The sequence below is a fragment of the Rhinoraja longicauda genome, chromosome 16 (assembly GCF_053455715.1).
Source record: "Rhinoraja longicauda isolate Sanriku21f chromosome 16, sRhiLon1.1, whole genome shotgun sequence".
NCBI lineage: Eukaryota > Metazoa > Chordata > Chondrichthyes > Rajiformes > Arhynchobatidae > Rhinoraja > Rhinoraja longicauda.
The window spans coordinates 8,471,182-8,489,551 of NC_135968.1; the positions used below are offsets into that span (position 1 = coordinate 8,471,182).

General features: G+C 47.7%; 2 protein-coding genes across 8 annotated transcripts in view; one reads left to right on the forward strand and one right to left on the reverse strand.

Moving 5' to 3' along the window:
- asah2 (N-acylsphingosine amidohydrolase 2) overlaps positions 1-4,344 on the forward strand; it is an 88,792-nt gene extending 84,448 nt beyond the window's left edge. For 2 of the 3 annotated variants that reach the window (XM_078413176.1, XM_078413177.1), the window contains exons 20-21: positions 127-215; positions 3,156-4,343. In XM_078413176.1, the coding sequence (XP_078269302.1) occupies positions 127-215; positions 3,156-3,339 (273 nt within the window). In that variant the 3' untranslated portion in view covers positions 3,340-4,343. Of the gene's footprint in view, positions 1-126; positions 216-3,155 lie in introns of all 3 variants that reach the window. The other variant, XM_078413178.1, reaches the window with a different exon arrangement.
- Positions 4,345-8,552: 4,208 nt separating this feature from the next.
- The window catches only part of a1cf (apobec1 complementation factor), a 47,509-nt gene continuing 37,691 nt past the window's right edge, over positions 8,553-18,370 (reverse strand). For 3 of the 5 annotated variants that reach the window (XM_078413181.1, XM_078413183.1, XM_078413182.1), the window contains exons 9-12: positions 13,846-14,063; positions 13,583-13,719; positions 12,751-12,878; positions 8,553-11,831 (exon numbers count right to left, since the gene is read on the reverse strand). In XM_078413181.1, coding sequence (XP_078269307.1) covers positions 11,680-11,831; positions 12,751-12,878; positions 13,583-13,719; positions 13,846-14,063 — 635 coding nt within the window. In that variant the 3' untranslated portion in view covers positions 8,553-11,679. The remainder of the gene's footprint in view (positions 11,832-12,750; positions 12,879-13,582; positions 13,720-13,845; positions 14,064-18,370) is intronic. The other 2 variants (XM_078413185.1, XM_078413184.1) reach the window with 2 other exon arrangements.

Consider the following 18,370-nt stretch of genomic DNA (forward strand, 5'->3'; position numbering starts at 1 on the left):
CGTTCCTGCTTTTTTCCCCCATATCCCTTGAGCCCTAAGAGCTAAATCGAAGTTCTTTGCTGCCACGTTTATTAATAGATTTCTTTGACTTTGATATACATTTGTGTTATCCCACGTCTACTTTAGGCAGGTGGAACATTTCTGACAGTCGAGAAATATGACCATGTGGATGGCAGATGGGCAGTGAAATACAATGATGCCTCCTGGGAAACACGGTAAGCCTTTCATTATAGACAATAGACAATAGGTGCAGGAGGAGGCCATTCGGCCCTTCGAGCCAGCACCGCCATTCAATGTGATCATGGCTGATCATTCTCAATCAATACCCCGTTCCTGCCTTCTCCCCATACCCCCTGACTCCGCTATCCTTAAGAGCTCTATCTAGCTCTCTCTTAAATGCGTTCAGAGAATTGGCCTCCACTGCCTTCTGAGGCAGAGAATTCCACAGATTTACAACTCTCTGACTGAAAAAGTTTTTCCTCATCTCAGTTCTAAATGGCCTACCCCTTATTCTTAAACTGTGGCCCCTTGTTCTGGACTCCCCCAACATTGGGAACATGTTTCCTGCCTCTAACGTGTCCAACCCCTTAATAATCTTATACGTTTCGATAAGATCCCCTCTCATCCTTCTAAATTCCAGTGTATACAAGCCTAGTTGCTCCAGTCTTTATACAAGCCTAGTCGCTCCAGTCTTTATACAAGCCTAGTCACTCCAGTCTTTATACAAGCCTAGTCGCTCCAGTCTTTATACAAGCCTAGTCGCTCCAGTCTTTATACAAGCCTAGTCGCTCCAGTCTTTATCTCTTATTATCGGTGGCATGTCACGCCCTGCACCTGCGGTCAGGATCGAAGCTGGGCCTCAGGCGCAGTGAGACAGCAGTTCTTCTGCCACGCCACTGTGTGTCCTCGTACCCTCACCCAGACCATCACACAGTGGTCCTCACTGGGGTAGACTAGTTCAGGCCCGCTCTCTAGTTGTTGGTAGGATGGTTAAGTTGCCAGAAAAAAACAGCTGGGAAGAGACTGTCCCTGAATCTGGAGTTGTGCGTTTTCACACTTCTGGACCTCTTGCCTGATGGGAGAGGGGAGAAGAGGGAGTGGCCGGGGTGCGACTCTTCCTTAACTGTGCTGCTGGCCTTGCCGAGGCAGCGTGAGGTGTAAACGGAGTCATTCGGAAGGGAGGTCGGTTTGCGTGATGGTCTGGGCTGCGTCCACAATTCTCTGCAATTTCTTACGGTCCTGGATGGAGCTGTTCCCAAACCGTGCTGTGATGCACCCCGATAAAATCCTTTCCACGGCGCATCTGTAGAAGTTGGTGAGAGTTGTAGGGGACCTGCCGAACCTCCAAAGCCTTCTAAGGAGGTAGAGGCGTTGGTGAGCTTTGTTGGTTGTTCCTTCATATGGGAGGTCCAGGAGAAGTTGTTGGTGATATTGACTCCGAGGAACTTGAAGCTTTCAACCTTCTCTACTTCAGGGCCTTCGATGCAGGCCGGGCTATGTGAACCGCTTCCCCTCCTGAAGTCGACCACTATCTCCTTCGTCTCGCTGACATTGAGAGGGAGGTTGTTGTCTCGACAACAATCTTTTTTACACTGAGATTGGCGGGTGCCTGGAACGCACTGCCAGGGGCGGTGGTGGAGATTGATACAATAGTGTATCATTTTAGACTTTTACGTAGGCACATGGAAATGCAGAGAATGGAGGGATATGGATCCCCACTGAGGAGATTAGTATAATTTGGTTATTAGTATAATTAGTATAATTTGGTTTCATGTTCAGCAGATATTGTGGACTGAAGGGTCTGTTCTTGTATACACTGGAATTTAGAAGGATGAGAGGGGATCTTATCGAAACATATAAGATTATTAAGGGGTTGGACACGTTAGAGGCAGGAAACATGTTCCCAATGTTGGGGGAGTCCAGAACCAGGGGCCACAGTTTAAGAATAAGGGGTAGGCCATTTAGAATGGAGATGAGGAAAAGCTTTTTTCAGTCAGAGAGTTGTAAATCTGTGGAATTCTCTGCCTCAGAAGGCAGTGGAGGCCAATTCTCTGAATGCATTCAAGAGAGAGCTGGATAGAGCTCTTAAGGATAGCGGAGTCAGGGGGTATGGGGAGAAGGCAGGAACGGGGTACTGATTGAGAATGATCAGCCATGATCACATTGAATGGCGGTGCTGGCTCGAAGGGCCGAACAGCCTCCTCCTGCACCTATTGCCTATTGTGCTGTACTGTTCTATGCTCTGACTGCAACCTGAGGTATCAGCAGCTTTTTCCTGAAATAGATCAAAAATGTATTTGTTCTAAGTGGAAATAATATTTGCTGTGCCAGTCGTTTGCATTTTTAATCCATTAGGACTCAAGAATAAGTCAATGCATCTTCTTATTGATTAGTTACTAAAACAGTGCATTGCTTATTTATGGTATTCACCGACCACAAGCAATCAATCAGTCTTGTGGCAGGCTGTACTCCATGCTAGAAAGTGCATTGTTATTGTATTCACAAGTTATAAGAATAGTATTACTGCCTTCTCCCCACAACCCCTGACACCCATTTTAATCAAGGATTTGTCTATCTCTGCCTTAAAAATATCCACTGGCTTGGCCTCCACAGCCCTCTGTGGCAATGAGTTCCACAGATTCACCACCCTCTGGCTAAAGAGGGTTCTCAACACTCCGAGTGTCGGCTCCTTGATCTCCTCAGTGTTTGACCTTCTGTCTCGAGACCAAGGGCGGGCACGGTGGCGCAGCGGTAGAGTTGCTGCCTTAACTGAGAATGCAGCGCCGGAGACCCGGGTTCGATCCTGACTACGGGCGCCGTCTGTACGGAGTTTGTACGTTCCGCCCGTGACCTGCGTGGGTTTTCTCCGAGATCTTTGGTTTCCTCCCACACTCCAAAGACGCACTCCAAAGGTTAATTGGCTTGGTAAATATAAAAATTGTCCTTAGTTGGTATAGGATGGTGTTATTGTGCGGGGATCGCAGGTCGGCGTGGACTCTGTGGGCCGAAAGGGCCAGTTTCCATGCTGTAGCTCTAAACTAAACTAAACTAAACTAAACTAAACCAATGTCGAAGCGTTCACCTCAGATGAAGGCCGGTCTTGGAAGAATCCATCATGTTTGCAATTTCTAACTGCTGTTTGTTATTCTTTTGAGGTTGTACTGGAAGAAAGGACAGAGAGCTCACAGCAATGTCACGGTGTCCTGGCACATCCCTTATTCCGTGGGGATGGGAACATACAGAATCCGCCATTTTGGTCATTTTAAAACTCTACGATTTCTAACGCCAATCTTCAATCCTTATCACGGCTCCTCTACAACCTTCCAAGTGACATATTGAAGCTCATAAATCACAAGATCGCGCCTCCGTCTTACAACTTTTGAATCACAGAAGATTTTTCAAAGCCCCTGATCACAAAGAGGGAAGACAGTCAATTAAAATATAATTCTGCCTATTCAGATTATTTGCTTTTGGATGTCGCTGAGATCTGTTTAGTTTAGTTTGGAGATACAGCAGCGGAAACAGGCACTGCGGCCCACCGCGTCTGTGCCGCCCAGCGATCCCCGGACACTCACACTATCTTTCACACAGTCGAGACAATTTACAATTACACCAAGCCAATGATCCTACAAGCACGCGCGTCTTTGGAGTGTGGGTGGAGACCGGAGATCCCGGAGAAAACCCACGCAGGTCACGGGGAGGACAGGACGCACAAACTCCGTACAGACGGCACCCGTAGTCGGGATCGAACCCGGGTCTCTGGCGCTGTGAGGCAGCAATTCTACTGCTGCGCCACCGTGCCGCCCTTTTCTGGGGTAGAAATAATCTTCGGTGGCAGGAGCAGCAGAACGGGAATGGGAGATTCCTCAAGATCAACTCACTTCCCTCTTTACTGCCAGATACTGTAAATGTAAAATAAATTACGTGATAACATTAAACAAAACATTGCAAATCGGATTAATTGAAAAGATGCTGTTAGTGCAATTGTAAAATGTTTGAAATTTTGTACAAACGTAGACGTGACATCTTCTGAAATTATCCTTGAGAATAATCGGAATAAATAAATATATCTTCGCAGAATTGTGAGTGACTCTAGACTATTAAGATACAACGCGGAAACAGCCCCTTCGGCCCGCTGAGTCCGTTCCGACCCATGATCATCCCGTATACTAGCACAATCCTACACACTAGAGACAATTTACAATGCTACAGAAGCCAATCAACCTACAAACCCGTACATCTTTGGAACATGGGAGGGAAACCAGAGCACCCGGAGAGAACCCACACGGTCACAGTACCCGTAGTCAGCATCGAACCCGAGCCTCTGGCACCGTAAGGCAGCAACTCTACCGCTGCGCCACAGTGCCGCCCTCAAACAAGGATGATAAGGTCGAGGGCCAAATAGACAATAGACAATAGACAATAGACAATAGGTGCAGGAGTAGGCCATTCAGCCCTTCGAGCCAGCACCGCCATTCAATGCGATCATGGCTGATCATTCTCAATCAGTACCCCGTTCCTGCCTTCTCCCCATACCCCCTCACTCCGCTATCCTTAAGAGCTCTATCCAGCTCTCTCTTGAAAGCATCCAACGAACTGGCCTCCACTGCCTTCTGAGGCAGAGAATTCCACACCTTCACCACTCTCTGACTGAAAAAGTTCTTCCTCATCTCCGTTCTAAATGGCCTACCCCTTATTCTGAAACTGTGGCCCCTTGTTCTGGACTCCCCCAACATTGGGAACATGTTTCCTGCCTCTAATGTGTCCAATCCCCTAATTATCTTATATGTTTCAATAAGATCCCCCCTCATCCTTCTAAATTCCAGTGTATACAAGCCTAATTGCTCCAGCCTTTCAACATACGACAGTCCCGCCATTCCGGGAATAAACCTAGTGAACCTACGCTGCACGCCCTCTGCAAATCCTGAGTTCAGGATATTAAGATTGGAAACATTCTAATTCACCCCGTGGTAATTTTTGGAAGAGGGTTATAATCATGAGTCTGTTTCAGGACTCGAGTGATAGAGTGATACAGTGGGGGGGAAACAGGCCCCTCGGCCCAACTTGCCCACACCGGCCCACATGTTCTGGCTACACTAGTCCCACCTGCCCGCTTTTGGTCCATATCCCTCCAAACCTGTCCAATCCATGTATCTTCCCAACTGTATCTTCAACGTTGGGATAGTCCCTGCCTCAACAACCTCCTCTGGCAGCTCGTTCCATACACCCTATGTGTGAAAAAGTTACCCTTCAAATTCCTATTAAAATTTTTCCCCTTCACCCTAAACCCATGTCCTCTGGTCCTCGATTCACCTACTCTGAGCAAGAGACTCTGTGCATCTACCTGATGTATTCCTCTCATGATTTTGGACACCTCTATGAGATCACCCCTCAACCTCCTGCCCTCCAAGGTATAGAGTCAAAGCCCGCTCAACCTCTCCCCCTAGCTCCGACCCTGTAGTCCTGGCAACGCTCTCGTATATCTTCTCTGTACCCTATCCAGCTCTCCAGACTGAAGCCATAACTTTGATCGACTCTTTAGGCTTGTATACACTGGAATTTAGAAGGATGAGAGGGGATCTTATCGAAACGTGTAAGATTATTAAGGGGTTGGACACGTTAGAGGCAGGAAACATGTTCCCAATGTTGGGGGAGTCCAGAACCAGGGGCCACAGTTTAAGAATAAGGGGTAGGCCATTTAGAACGGAGATGAGGAAAAACTTTTTCAGTCAGAGAGTTGTGAATCGGTGGAATTCTCTGCCTCAGAAGGCAGTGGAGGCCAATTCTCTGAATGCATTCAAGAGAGAGCTAATTAGAGCTCTTAAGGATAGCGGAGTCAGGGGGTATGGGGAGAAGGCAGGAACGGGGTACTGATTGAGAATGATCAGCCATGATCACATTGAATGGCGGTGCTGGCTCGAAGGGCCGAATGGCCTACTCCTGCACCTATTGACTCAATAATAGCACAACCAAGACTATTTCTCAGGCAAAGGGAGTGAAGGGATCAATAAAGCTGGAGCAATGAACAAGACCGTCAGAGTTAACATGTATTTAAACATTGGAAGGTCATCGTTTTGAAAGGTTAACTCTGTTTTTCCGTCCTCTGGACTATCGATCCAGAAACATGTTTGACTCTCATCTGAGGAATGTTTTGAAAATGTAATTAAATAAATTTGTAATAAAAACCTAGTACCTGTTGTGATAACTTTGACACCACTGCGTTGATGCTAAAAAACTAATCTGGTTCATCAATAGGCAAAGTTTTAGTTTAGTTTAGTTTAGATTGGGGATACAGCGCGGAAACAGGCCCTTCGGCCCACCGAGTCAGCACCCACCAGCGATCCCCGCACATTAAAACTATCCTGCACCCACTGGGGACAATTTACGTGTGCACCAAGCCAATTAACCTACAAACCTGCACGTCTTTGGAGTGTGGGAGGAAACGGAAGATCTCGGAGAAAACCCACGCAGGTCACGGGGAGAACGTACAAACTCCGTACAGACGGCACCCGTAGTCGGGATCGAACCTGAGTCTACGGCGCTGCATTCGCCGTAAGGCAGCAACTCTACCGCTGCGCTACCGTGCCGCCCTGCAAAGTGCAGGAGTAACGTTCCAGATTCAGGGACAGTTTCATCCCAGCTGTTATCAGGCAACTGACCCGTCCCCTCACCAGCTAGAGATCTTTATAGTGCAATAAACGTTATCCCCTTTATCTTGTAGCTGCACCCTGTGGACGGCTTGATTGTGATCGTGTTTAGCCTTTTCGCTGACATGGATAGCACGTAACAAAATCAAGCTTTTCACCGTGCCTCAGTGCATGTGACAATAGTGAACTAAACTAACTCGATGGGTCAAGCATGCATCTCCAGAGATCGTGGCCAGACTGCTTCGCACTCTGCAAGAAGGGAAAAGGAAAATCATATCCTAAACTGAATTCTCTGCCTCAGAAGGCAGTGGAGGACAATTCTCCGAATGCATTCAAGAGAGAGCTAGATGGAGCTCTTAAGGATAGCGGAGTCAGGGGGTATGGGGAGAAGGCAGGAACGGGGTACTGATTGAGAATGATCAGCCATGATCACATTGAATGGCGGTGCTGGCTCGAAGGGCCGAATGGCCTACTCCTGCACCTATTGTCTATTGAAGTCAGACACAAAAAGCTGGAGTAACTCAGAGGGACAAGCAGCATCTCTGGAGAGAAGGAATGGGTGACGTTTCGGGCCTGAAGAAGGGTCCCGACACGAAACGTCACCCATTCCTTCTCTCCAGAGATGCTGCCTGAGCCGCTGAGTTACTCCAGCTTTTTGTGTCCACCTTCGATTTAAATCAGCATCTGCAGTTCCTTCCCACACTTAACAAACTGAAGTGTTTAGTGTAGAAAGCCACAAATGACAAACTGATGTCAGTCTGAAGCACGATCCCGGCCTGACAAGTCACCTATCTATGTGCTCCAGAGATGCTGCCCGACCCACTGAGTTACTCCAGCACTTTGTGTCTTTTTTTGTGTAAACCAGCATCTGCAGTTCCTTGTGACTCTTGTCCATTAATGTTCTTTGGGGAAGGATTTCTTCTGCCATTACCTGCTCTATTCTGCATGCAGCTAATATTTGCAATGTGGCTGACTCTTAGCTGCACTTTAGCTGGGAACACATTTATTTGCCTTAACTGTGCAGCATTTTCTGTGCGTGTTGTTATAAAATGTACGCCTTGACAGTTCACTATTACCGCAATCCGAATATGTTGTGTATTATATTGTGTGGGAAGGAATTCTTCTTGATTAGTACGGGTGTCAGCGTTTATGGGGAGAAGGCAGGAGAATGGGGTTAGGAGGGAGAGATAGATCAGCCATGATTGAATGGCGGACTAGACTTGATTCTATGCCTATCACTTTTGGTCTTTGAAATAAGGCTCTCACTTCAGGTGCTAGCCAGCGAAGGCCTGTAAATTGCTGGTTTAGTTTAGTGCATTAGTTTAGAGATACAGCACGGAAATAGGCCCTTCGGCCCACTGAGTCCAGCGATCCCCGCACACTAACACTATCCTACACGCACTCGGGACAATTTTATATTTATACCAGGCCAATTAACCTACAAACCTGTACGTCTTTGGAGCGTGGGAGGAAACTGGAAATCCAGGAGAAAACCCACGCAGGTCACAGGGAGAACGTACAAATTCCGTACAGACAGCACCCGTAGTCGGGATCAAACCCGGGACTCTGGCGCTGTAAGGCAGCAACTCTACCGCTGCACCACCCTATTGCCAACATTGTGGGCAAATAATAATCTGAAAATAAAACACTCCTGATTCTTCAATGTTGTCAGGGGTTACGGGGAGAAGGCAGGAGAATGGGGCCCGAGAGGGAAAGATAGGTCAGCCACGATTGAATGGCAGAGTAGACTTGATGGGCCGAATGGCCTAATTCTGCTCCCATCACCTACGAACTCTGCTGAGAGTACAATCAACAGGTACTGTTCAAATTTGGAACCTAACCAATCACGTGTATTTGTGCACAAAGAAATGATCAAAAACACAGTTAATAATGAAGATATCTTTAATTACGTGTGTCACACTCACTGATAGATCCCAAAAACATTTTGGTACCATTAATTGAGACACAGGTTTTATATCACTTTGATGGGAACTGGACAAAGAGGAATTAAAATGCAATTAAACATTATGGCTTCACAATATTCCTTTTATAACTTAAACTGACATGTAGTATCGCTATAATTCTGTGGTGCCTATTTTGTCTATATTTATTACTAAGCAACAATTCTGTGGTGCCGATTTTGTCTATATTTATTACTAAGCAATTTTCCATTGATAACAGCCTCTTTAATGATCGGTAAATTTTCTTCATGACCATTTCAATATCTGAAAGAAAATGTTACGTTCTGTACAAACATTGATATTTTGACAACTGATACAAAAATAGTTTTTGAGCGCACAGGCGCGCCTTTTAATACTGTTACCGCTGTTTTTCTGCTTTGACACCTTTCGTGGAATACCTTATCGAGCTCAAGTACAACGTTAATGCTCTTCTAAACACAATAAAGCAAAGTTTTGTTCCAAACGAAAAAAAAACCAAAAAAAACGACCGAAGCAACATTTCCTTGATTATCGTTGCTTTCTTTTTACACAAATTCCATTCATTCCTCCTAAGTACCGTCTCTATCTCTCGTTCCCCTCTCCCCTGACTCTCAGTCCGAGGAAGGGTCCCGACCCGAAACGTCACCTATTCCTTTCCTCCAGAGATGCTGCCTGACCCGTTGAGTTACTCCAGACTTTTGTGCCTGTCTTCGTTTAAAGCAGCATCTGCAGTTCCTGCATAGAGGAAAGGGACTGACTGTCTTTAAAACGCTAAGGCGGCCAATATTGAATAAAAATCAACTTCAGTCTCAAATTTGGTCGGATAATAATACACAGCAGCTGAATGTTGAAGCTATTTTTTTTTTTTAAAGAACTCTTTCTCCCTGTTTCTCGGGGCCTAACATCGCTGGTGCGGCTCGGCCGCTGGACTTAACAGTGCCCGGTGCGGCTCGGCCACGGGGCCTAACATCGCCCGGTGCGGCTCGGCCGCGGGACCTAACATCGCCCGGTGCGGCTCGGCCGCGGGACTTAGCTGCGCACGGCTCGGCCGCGGGGCCTTCCACCGCCCGGCTCGGCCGCGGGACGTTTCAGCGCCCGGTGCGGCTCGGCCGCGGGGACTGTGCGGGTCGGTCGGGGACGAGCTGTCTGTCCGTGGGCGTGGGGAAGAGAGTGGAAGTTTTGTTGCCTCCATCACAGTGAGGGGGTGTTTGGAGTCACTGTGATGGACGTTTGTGTTGGGGTCATGTGTCTTGTGTTCTTTTTTGTGTATGACTGCTATGTAATTTCGTTCGGTACCTTGGTACCGAATGACAAATAAAGCTCTGTTGTTGAACTGTTGTTGAACTGTTATGCCAGAAAGGTACAAACTCACTTTATACTTGGACATTGAAATGTTTTGAGTGGCATCTACTTATCTACTTATCTCAGTACTATTTTGTTTTGGCACTGCTGTTAGACTCAACCTTGGCCGAGGGTCCCTATTGGCACAAGGCAGCCTCAAAGATGTGTTGAAATTTAGTAAACATGAACTCCATCAGTAAATACAGGATCCAACAATCTCTGCAGGCCAGACACCCGGGTTCGTTCCTGGCCACGGGTGCTGTCTGTACGGAGCTTGCACGTTCTCCCCGTGACCTGCGTGGGTTTTCTCCGGGCCCTCCGGTTTCCTCCCACACTCCAAAGATGTGCAGGTTTGGAAGGGTTAATTGGCTCCGGTATATACTGTCCCTACTGTGTGCAGGATAGTGTTGGTGTGCGGGGATCGCTGGTCGGCGTGGACGTGGTGCGCCGAAGAGCCTGTTTCTAAGCTTTATCTTCAAACTGAACTGAACTAAACTAAACATTGGATGATTCTTTTAACTACACAGTTGCAGATATCTTACACGAAACACTTTTAAAAAATATTCTTCCAATATCCAAGTATCCTGTATGGCATATGTATGAAGTACAATGTAAACATAAAGGCCAAATTATACCTGAGAAATATAAAAATATTAAAGGGCTATATAGCTTCTTTTTTTTTTGCTTAATTTTAAAAGTTCTCTTAACTTAAGATACGTCCTTAATGTATATGTATATACATATATAATAATAGCTAACGAGGCATACACAATCAAATTAGATTCTAGCTATTATTGAAATCACGCTGTCACACTCGGTCATTGGAATCACTGTTAATCTACTCCTATGTTTGGCTATTAGTTTATAGGCTATTGGCTATTAGAAGGATGAGAGGGGATCTTATAGAAACATACAAAATTCTTAAGGGATTGGACAGGCTAGATGCAGGAAAAATTGTTCCCAATGTTGGGGGGAAGTCCAGAACCAGGGGTCGCAGTTTAAGAATAAAGGGTAGGCCATTTAGGACTGAGATGAGGGAAAAAGGTTTTCACCCAGAGAGTTGTGAATCTGTGGAATTCTCTGGCACAGAAGGCAGTGGAGGCCAATTCACTGGATGCATTCAAGAGAGAGTTAGATTTAGTTCTTCGGGCTAACGGAATCAAGGGATATGGGGAGAAGGCAGGAACGGGGTACTGATTCAGGATGATGAGCCATGATCACATTGAATGGCGGTGCTGGCTCGACGGGCTGAATGGCCTACTCCGGCACCTATTTTCTATGTTTCTATGTTTTCTATCTCTCTAGTTTGAAATCGGCGTTGGCACGGGCAGTGTCAACGTGTGTCGGCCATGTTGCCGGTCAGAGTCCACGTTGGCAGTGTCAATGTTTGTCGGCCATGTTGCCGGTCAGCGTCCACATTGGCAGTGTCAACGTGTGTCGGCCATGTTGCCGGTCAGAGTTCACGTTGGCAGTGTCAGCGTGTGTCGGCATGTTGCCGCTCAGAGTCCACGTTGGCAGCGTCAGCGTGTGTCGGCCATGTTGCCGGTCAGAGTCCACGTTGGCAGTGTCAACATGTGTCGGCCATGTTGCCGGTCAGAGTCCACGTTGGCAGTGTCAACGTGTGTCGGCCATGTTGCAGGTCAGAGTTCACGTTGGCAGTGTCAGCGTGTGTCGGCCATGTTGCTGGTCCGAGTCCACGTTGGCAGTGTCAGCGTGTGTCGGCCATGTTGCCGCTCAGAGTCCACGTCCTCTCAGAAAGCTCCATAGGTGTCGCCGCGGGCGGGCACGGCGAAGGCCGGGTAGGCATCGTAGGTGGCGTAGGTGGCGAGGTCCTGCCCCAGGGCGACGGCTTGCTTCAGCTGTGTGGCGGCTAGCGCGGCGGCTGTGCTGGTCAGAGCGTATCCTGCGGCGTGACATGGGAACGGGGGCGAGGGGGGGGGGGAAATCAGAAGATGAATAAGCCAAGCAGGAGCCAGGCACACCCAGAGGAAGAGGGAAAGAGGCCATCCCCTTGAGGGCCGACCACCAGGTCGATCGAACGCACAGCATAGAACACAGCACAACTGAACATAGTACAGGCAGGCACAAAATGCTGGTAGTCCATAGAGCTCAGAGGACCATCGGAACACAGCTACCAGCCTCGGAGGGCATCTACAACACACGATGCCTCAGAAAAGCCACCAGCATCCACAAAGACTCTTCACACCCCTGCAACAGTCTGTTCAAACTTCTACCATCGGGCAGACGATACAAGGCCTTCTACGCCCGCACCTCCAGACTCAGATACAGCTTCATCCCCAGGGCCATAGCTGCTATGAACCGGTCTTGCTGAGCAGGATGGTTACATCGCACAGCGAACCGGCACAGATCTACTTGCACTTTATTCTGTTTTAAAACTGTTACAATTTGTTTCATTGGGTTGTTTAAATTAATACTGACTAGCTAATTAATTTATTGCATCGTATGGGAGGCGCATTCCCAATCTCGTTGTATTTAGATGAGGAAAAAAGTTTTCATTCAGAGAGTTGTAAATCTGTGGAATTCTCTGCCTCAGAAGGCAGTGGAGGCCGATTCTCTGGATGCTTTCAAGGGAGAGCTAGATAGAGCTCTTAAAGATAGCGGAGCCAGGGGGTATGGGGAGAAGGGAGGAACGGGGTACTGATTGTGAATGATCAGCCATGATCACATTGAATGGCGGTGCTGGCTCGAAGGGCCGAATGGCCTACTCCTGCACCTATTGTCTATGACATACTACGGTTTTTAGGGTCGGGTGGTCTATCTTGTTCCTCTAGCATCTTTGATACCGACCTACTCGTACATACCTGTGAATGCTGGAGTTGGCGGCTCGGCGCCCTCTGCCTGCAGACCCAGGATCTGCAGAACGTGCTCCGCTGCGTAGCTTTTGGCTTCGTCCACGGATGTGCAGAGTTTGGGCGGTGTGAAGGGTTGGCTGTCGAAAACAACATGAGGTTCACTTCTGTGTCTTCGCTCCTTCGCCTTTTGCAAACATGCAGTCCCCAATGCAACCCGTCAGGGCAGGTAGCCACACAGCACAATGCATCGAACTGATTCAGGCAGAGGGGGGTGAATCTGTGGAATTCGTTGCCACAGAAGGCTGTGGAGGGGATGTTTCCACTAGTGGGGGAGTCTAGGACCAGAGGCCACAGCCTCAGAATTAAAGGACGTTCCTTTGGGAAAGAGATGAGGAGGAATTTCTTTAGTTGGAGGGTGGTGAATCTGTGAAATTCGTTGCCACAGACGGCTGTGGAAGCCAAGTCAATGGATATTTTTAAGGCAGCAATAGATAGATTCTTGATTAGTACAGGTGTCAGGGGTTATGGGGAGAAGGCAGGAGAATGGGGTTGGGAGGGAGAGAGATAGATCAGCCATGATTAAATGGCAGAGTGGACTTGATGGGGCCGAATGGCCTAATTCTACTCCTATTCCTTACGACTTTATGAACAAGCTGGACACAAAATGCCGGAGTAACTCAGCGGGACAGGCGGCATCTGTGGAGAGAGGAATGGGGGTCGAGACCCTTCTTCAGGCTGGTTCAAACCAGCGCCTGCAGTTCCCAACACAAATCGAACAAGGGAGAGAAACAAAAGCCGTCAAAAGATAGCACAAGATAACGTTGGAAAAACTCGAACCTACATGTTTGTGTACTGATTGGCCAGAGCGGGAATGGTGATCTTGTACACGAAAAGCTGCCTCTGGTCAGGCCCAATGGCAGAATGGAGCTGATAAATAGGTTGGCCCCAGCTGTTTTTTTGACAAACATCTTCCAAGATCTGCAGTGAGACACAATGTTTCGTTTCGACCCCTCGTTAGTTTTTCTTTCCTTCATCGAAAACGCGCGGAAAGGCTTAGGAAAAATGTTTTTTTTTTTTGCGGCAACTGGCGAAAAATCCCCTTACCTGAGACGGGTGCTTGAGCCCTTGCGTTTTTAGCGTGACTGGGTTGGTCGGGGTGAGCTCCATTCCGGGCAAGAGGTCATAAAGCTTTTCCTCTTGCCTCTTGTCCACCTTCACGTGGTAACCTGCATAACCACGTCCAATACCCGTATAAGCCAAATAACCTCGTCCGCCTAGCCCTCTAATTCCTGCAGCCCCTACAGGTACATTCATGTAAATTTCTAGGAATGCAAGGAGGTATCAAACTGAATCACCAGAAATCACCTTGATTCTCCTTTGTGAAATGAGGAGCTTTACGATGATCACCGAGATGGTTGAAAGATGGCGTCCATGCACAGAGTCATCGAGTCATAGAGTGATACAGCGTGGAAACAGGCCCAACTCGCCCACACCAGCCAGCCAACAATGTCCCAGCAACCCTTGCCTGTGTTTTTCGTCCATAACCCTCCAAACCTGTCCTATCCATGTACCTGTCCAACTGTTTCTTGCACGTTGGGATAGTCCCAGCCTCAACTACCTCGTTCCGTACACCCATCACCCTCTGTGCGAAAAAGGTTACCCCCCGGATTCCTATTAAATCTTTTCCCCTTCACCTTGAACCCGTGTCCTCTGGTCCTCGATTCCCCTGCTCTGGGTAAAAGACTCTGTGCCTGATCTACCTGATCTAGTCGTCTCATAATTAGAATCATGATTGGACTTTAGACTTTTTGAGGTGCGACGCGGAAAAAAGACCTTGGGCCCACCCTGTCGTAAAGAGAATTAGCCCTTAGGGCTAAAGGAATCAAGGGATGTGGGGAAAAAGCAGGAACGGGGTACTGATTTTAGATGATCAGCCATGATCATATTGAATGGCGGTGCTGCCTCGAAGGGCCGAATGGCCAACTCCTGCACCTATTTTTCTATGTTTCTATGATTTTTCTATGTGTCCGTGCCGACCAGCGATCAGCCCGTACACTAGCACCACCCTACACACCCGGTGACGGTGACGCAGCGGTAGAGTTGGTGCCTCACAGCGCCAGAGACCCGGGTTCGATTCCGACTACGGGTGCTGTCTGTACGGAGTTTGTACGTTCTCCCCGTGACCTGCGTGGGTTTTCTCCGAGATCTTCGGATTTCTCCCACATTCCAAAGGAGTACAGGTTTGTAGGTTAATTGGCTTGGTATCATTGTAAATTGTCCCCAGTGTTTGTGGGATAGTATTAAAGGTAGACGCAAAACGCTGGAGTAACTCAGCGGGTCAGGCAGCATTTCTGGAGAGAAGGAATGGGTGACGTTTCGGGTCGAGACCCTTCTTCAGACAGATGTCAGGGTGCGGGACAAAGATAGGATGTAGTCGGAGACAGGAAGATTAGTGGGAGAACTGGGAAGGTGGAGGGGATAGAGAGGGAAAGCAGGGACTATCTGAAGTTATATTATATTATAGTGTGTGTGGGATAGTATTAATTTGCGGGGATCGCTTTTCGGTGCGGATTCAGTAGGCCGAAGGGCCTGTTTCTGCGCTGTATCTCTGAACTAAGCTAAACAAAAGATCTGATGTGCGTTTGAAGGCACTGGGCCTGCACTCACTGGAGTTTAGAAAGATGAGGGGAGACCTCATTGAAACTTACAGTATAGTGAAAAGCCTAGACAGAGTGGACGTGGAGAGGACGTTTCCACTAGTGGGAGAGGCTAAGGCCGGAGGCCAAAGCCTCAGAATAAAAGGACGTACCTTTCGAAAGGAGATGAGGAGGAATTTCATCAGTCAACCTGAACCATCCTATCAACATCTAATTTGCGACACTTACAGGGATACAGCACGGAAACAGGCCCTTCGGCCCACTGAGTCCGCGCCGACCAGCCATTACCCTGTACGTTAACACTATCCTACACACACGAGGGCTTGCAGCGTAGGTTTACTAGGTTAATTCCCGGAATGGCGGGACTGTCACATGTTGAAAGACTGGAGCGACTAGGCTTGTATACACTGGAATTTAGAAGGATGAGAGGGGATCTTATCGAAACGTATAAGATTATTAAGGGGGTGGACACATTAGAGGCAGGAAACATGTTCCCAATGTTGGGGGAGTCCAGAACCAGGGGCCACAGTTTAAGAATAAGGGGTAGGCCATTTAGAACAGAGATGGGGAAAAACTTTTTCAGTCAGAGAGTTGTGAATCTGTGGAATTCTCTGCCTCAGAGGGCAGTGGAGGCCAATTCTCTGAATACATTCAAGAGAGAGCTAGATAGAGCTCTTAAGGATAGCGGAGTCAGGGGGTATGGGGAGAAGGCAGGAACGGGGTTACTGGTTGAGAATGATCAGCCATGATCACATTGAATGGCGGTGCTGGCTCGAAGGGCCGAATGGCCTCCTCCTGCACCTATTGTCTATTGTCTATTGACAATTTCCAACGTTACCGAAACCAATTAACCTGCAAACCCACACCGGAGAAACCGGAGAAATCCACGCAGGTCACGGGGAGAACGTACAACCTCAGTGCAGACAGCACCCGTCGTCAGGATCGAACCCGGGTCCGTAAGGCAGCAACTCCACCGCTGCTCCACCGTGCTGCCCCATTCTGAAATGTGCAATGGTTTAACGGTGCTTTTACAGTCAGATGTGCAAACGCACAGTGAGATTATTTTCTTTTCTTACACACAGTCCAGTACAGTATTCCCATACCCAAGCGTATTCCCAATTCCCAAGTGTACAGAAATAGTCTACTGGGCCTGCATGCAAGAGGCGCCATGTTTTGGCGCCATTTTGTCGTGCATCTTGGCAGAATGAAAATGAACAAGAGGGGAAAGAATTAATGGGAATCTGAGTGGCAATTTTTTTTTAACACGGAGGGTGGTGGGCCTATGGAATGAGCTGCCAGAGGAGGCAGGTGAGGCAGAAACTATAACAACATTTGAAAGGCATTCGGACAGGGTACGTGGATAGGAAACGTTGAGAGGGATATGGGCCAAACCCGGGCAGGAGGGACTAGTGCAGATGGGGCACCTTGGTCGGTGTGGGCAAGTTGGGCCACAGGGCCTGTTTCCGCATCGTATGACTCTATGACTCTGAGGTATAGTTTTAGTTTAGAGACACAGCATGGAAACCAGCCCTTCGGCCTACCGAGTCTAATTTGGGAGGTCATGTTGCAGTTGTGTAAGACACTGGTGAGGCCGCATTTAGAGCTGGGCGCCCATGTTCAGTTCTGGGCTCCATGTTGTCAAGCTGCAAAGGGTACAGAGAAGATTTACGAGGATGTTGCCAGGGCTAGCGGGTCTGAGCTATGGGGAGAGGTTGAGAAGGCTGGGACTCTATTCCCTGGAGCACAGGAGGTTGAGGGGTGATCTTATTGAGTTGCATAAAATCATGAGAGGAATAGATCGGGTAGGTACACACAGTCTCTTGCCCAGAGTAGGGGAATCGAGGACCAGAGGACATTGGTTGAAGGTGAAGGGGGAATGATTTAATAGGAATCTGAGGGGTAACTTTTTCACACAAAGGGTGGTGGGTGTAGGGAACGAGCTGCCAGAGGGGGTAGTTGAGGCTGGGACTATCCCAATGTTTAAGAAACAGTTAGACAGGTGCTCGGATAGGACAGATTTGGAGGGACATGGACCAAGCGCAGGCAGGTGGGAGCAGTGTAGCTGGGACTTGTTGGCCGCTGTGGGCAAGTTGGGCCGAAGAGCCTGTTTCCACACTGTATCACTCTCTGACTCTATGATTCTAAAAGTTGATGAGTAATAATTGGGAAAGAGGTGTGTAGGCGAGGGAGAAGATCTTGAGGCCAATGCTTGTGAAATTTTTGTAAACAGCACAGTCAACTCCATGTAACAAAGAATTTAAGATGTTTTTTTCTCCCTCCCAGCTCATCTTTCAAAGTACTCGGTGAAACATTTATTTAAAACATGCATAGATTAAGATATGATTTTGCTTTGTTATTTCCTTATTGAACATAGAAAACATTCAAAAGCAGAACAATGAGATTCTGACCAATATTTTGACCAAATTTGCAATTTCTTTTTGTGGAGACTTGATTTTCACGTTGAATTTGTGAAGAAGAATTAACTGGTTTGGTATCCATAACATGCGTTTAAACATATAAACCCAAAGAATTATTGGTTTGTTACAGTAAGTATCTCTCATGTATAAGCCGGTTCCTTAATAAAATACCGTACATATTTTACTAGAATTTACTAAGTTATAAATCAACAGCTTTCTTTAAAATTAGCAATTTTAGGGACACATTATTTTGCTCTCTGACATAAGGTCATAAGTGATGGGAGCAGAATTAGGCCATTCGGCCCCATCAAGTCTACTCTGCCATTCAATCATGGCTGATCTATCTCTCCCTCCTAACCCCATTCTCCTGCCTTCTCCCCACAACCCCACACAAGAATAATTAAAAATATCCATTGACAGCCCACACAACCTTCAGTGGCAATGAATCCCACAGATTCACCACCCTCTGACCAAAGAAATTCCTTCTCATCTCCTCCCTAAAGAGAGAGAGCTGGTTAGAGCTCTTAAGGATAGCGGAGTCAGGGGGTATGGGGA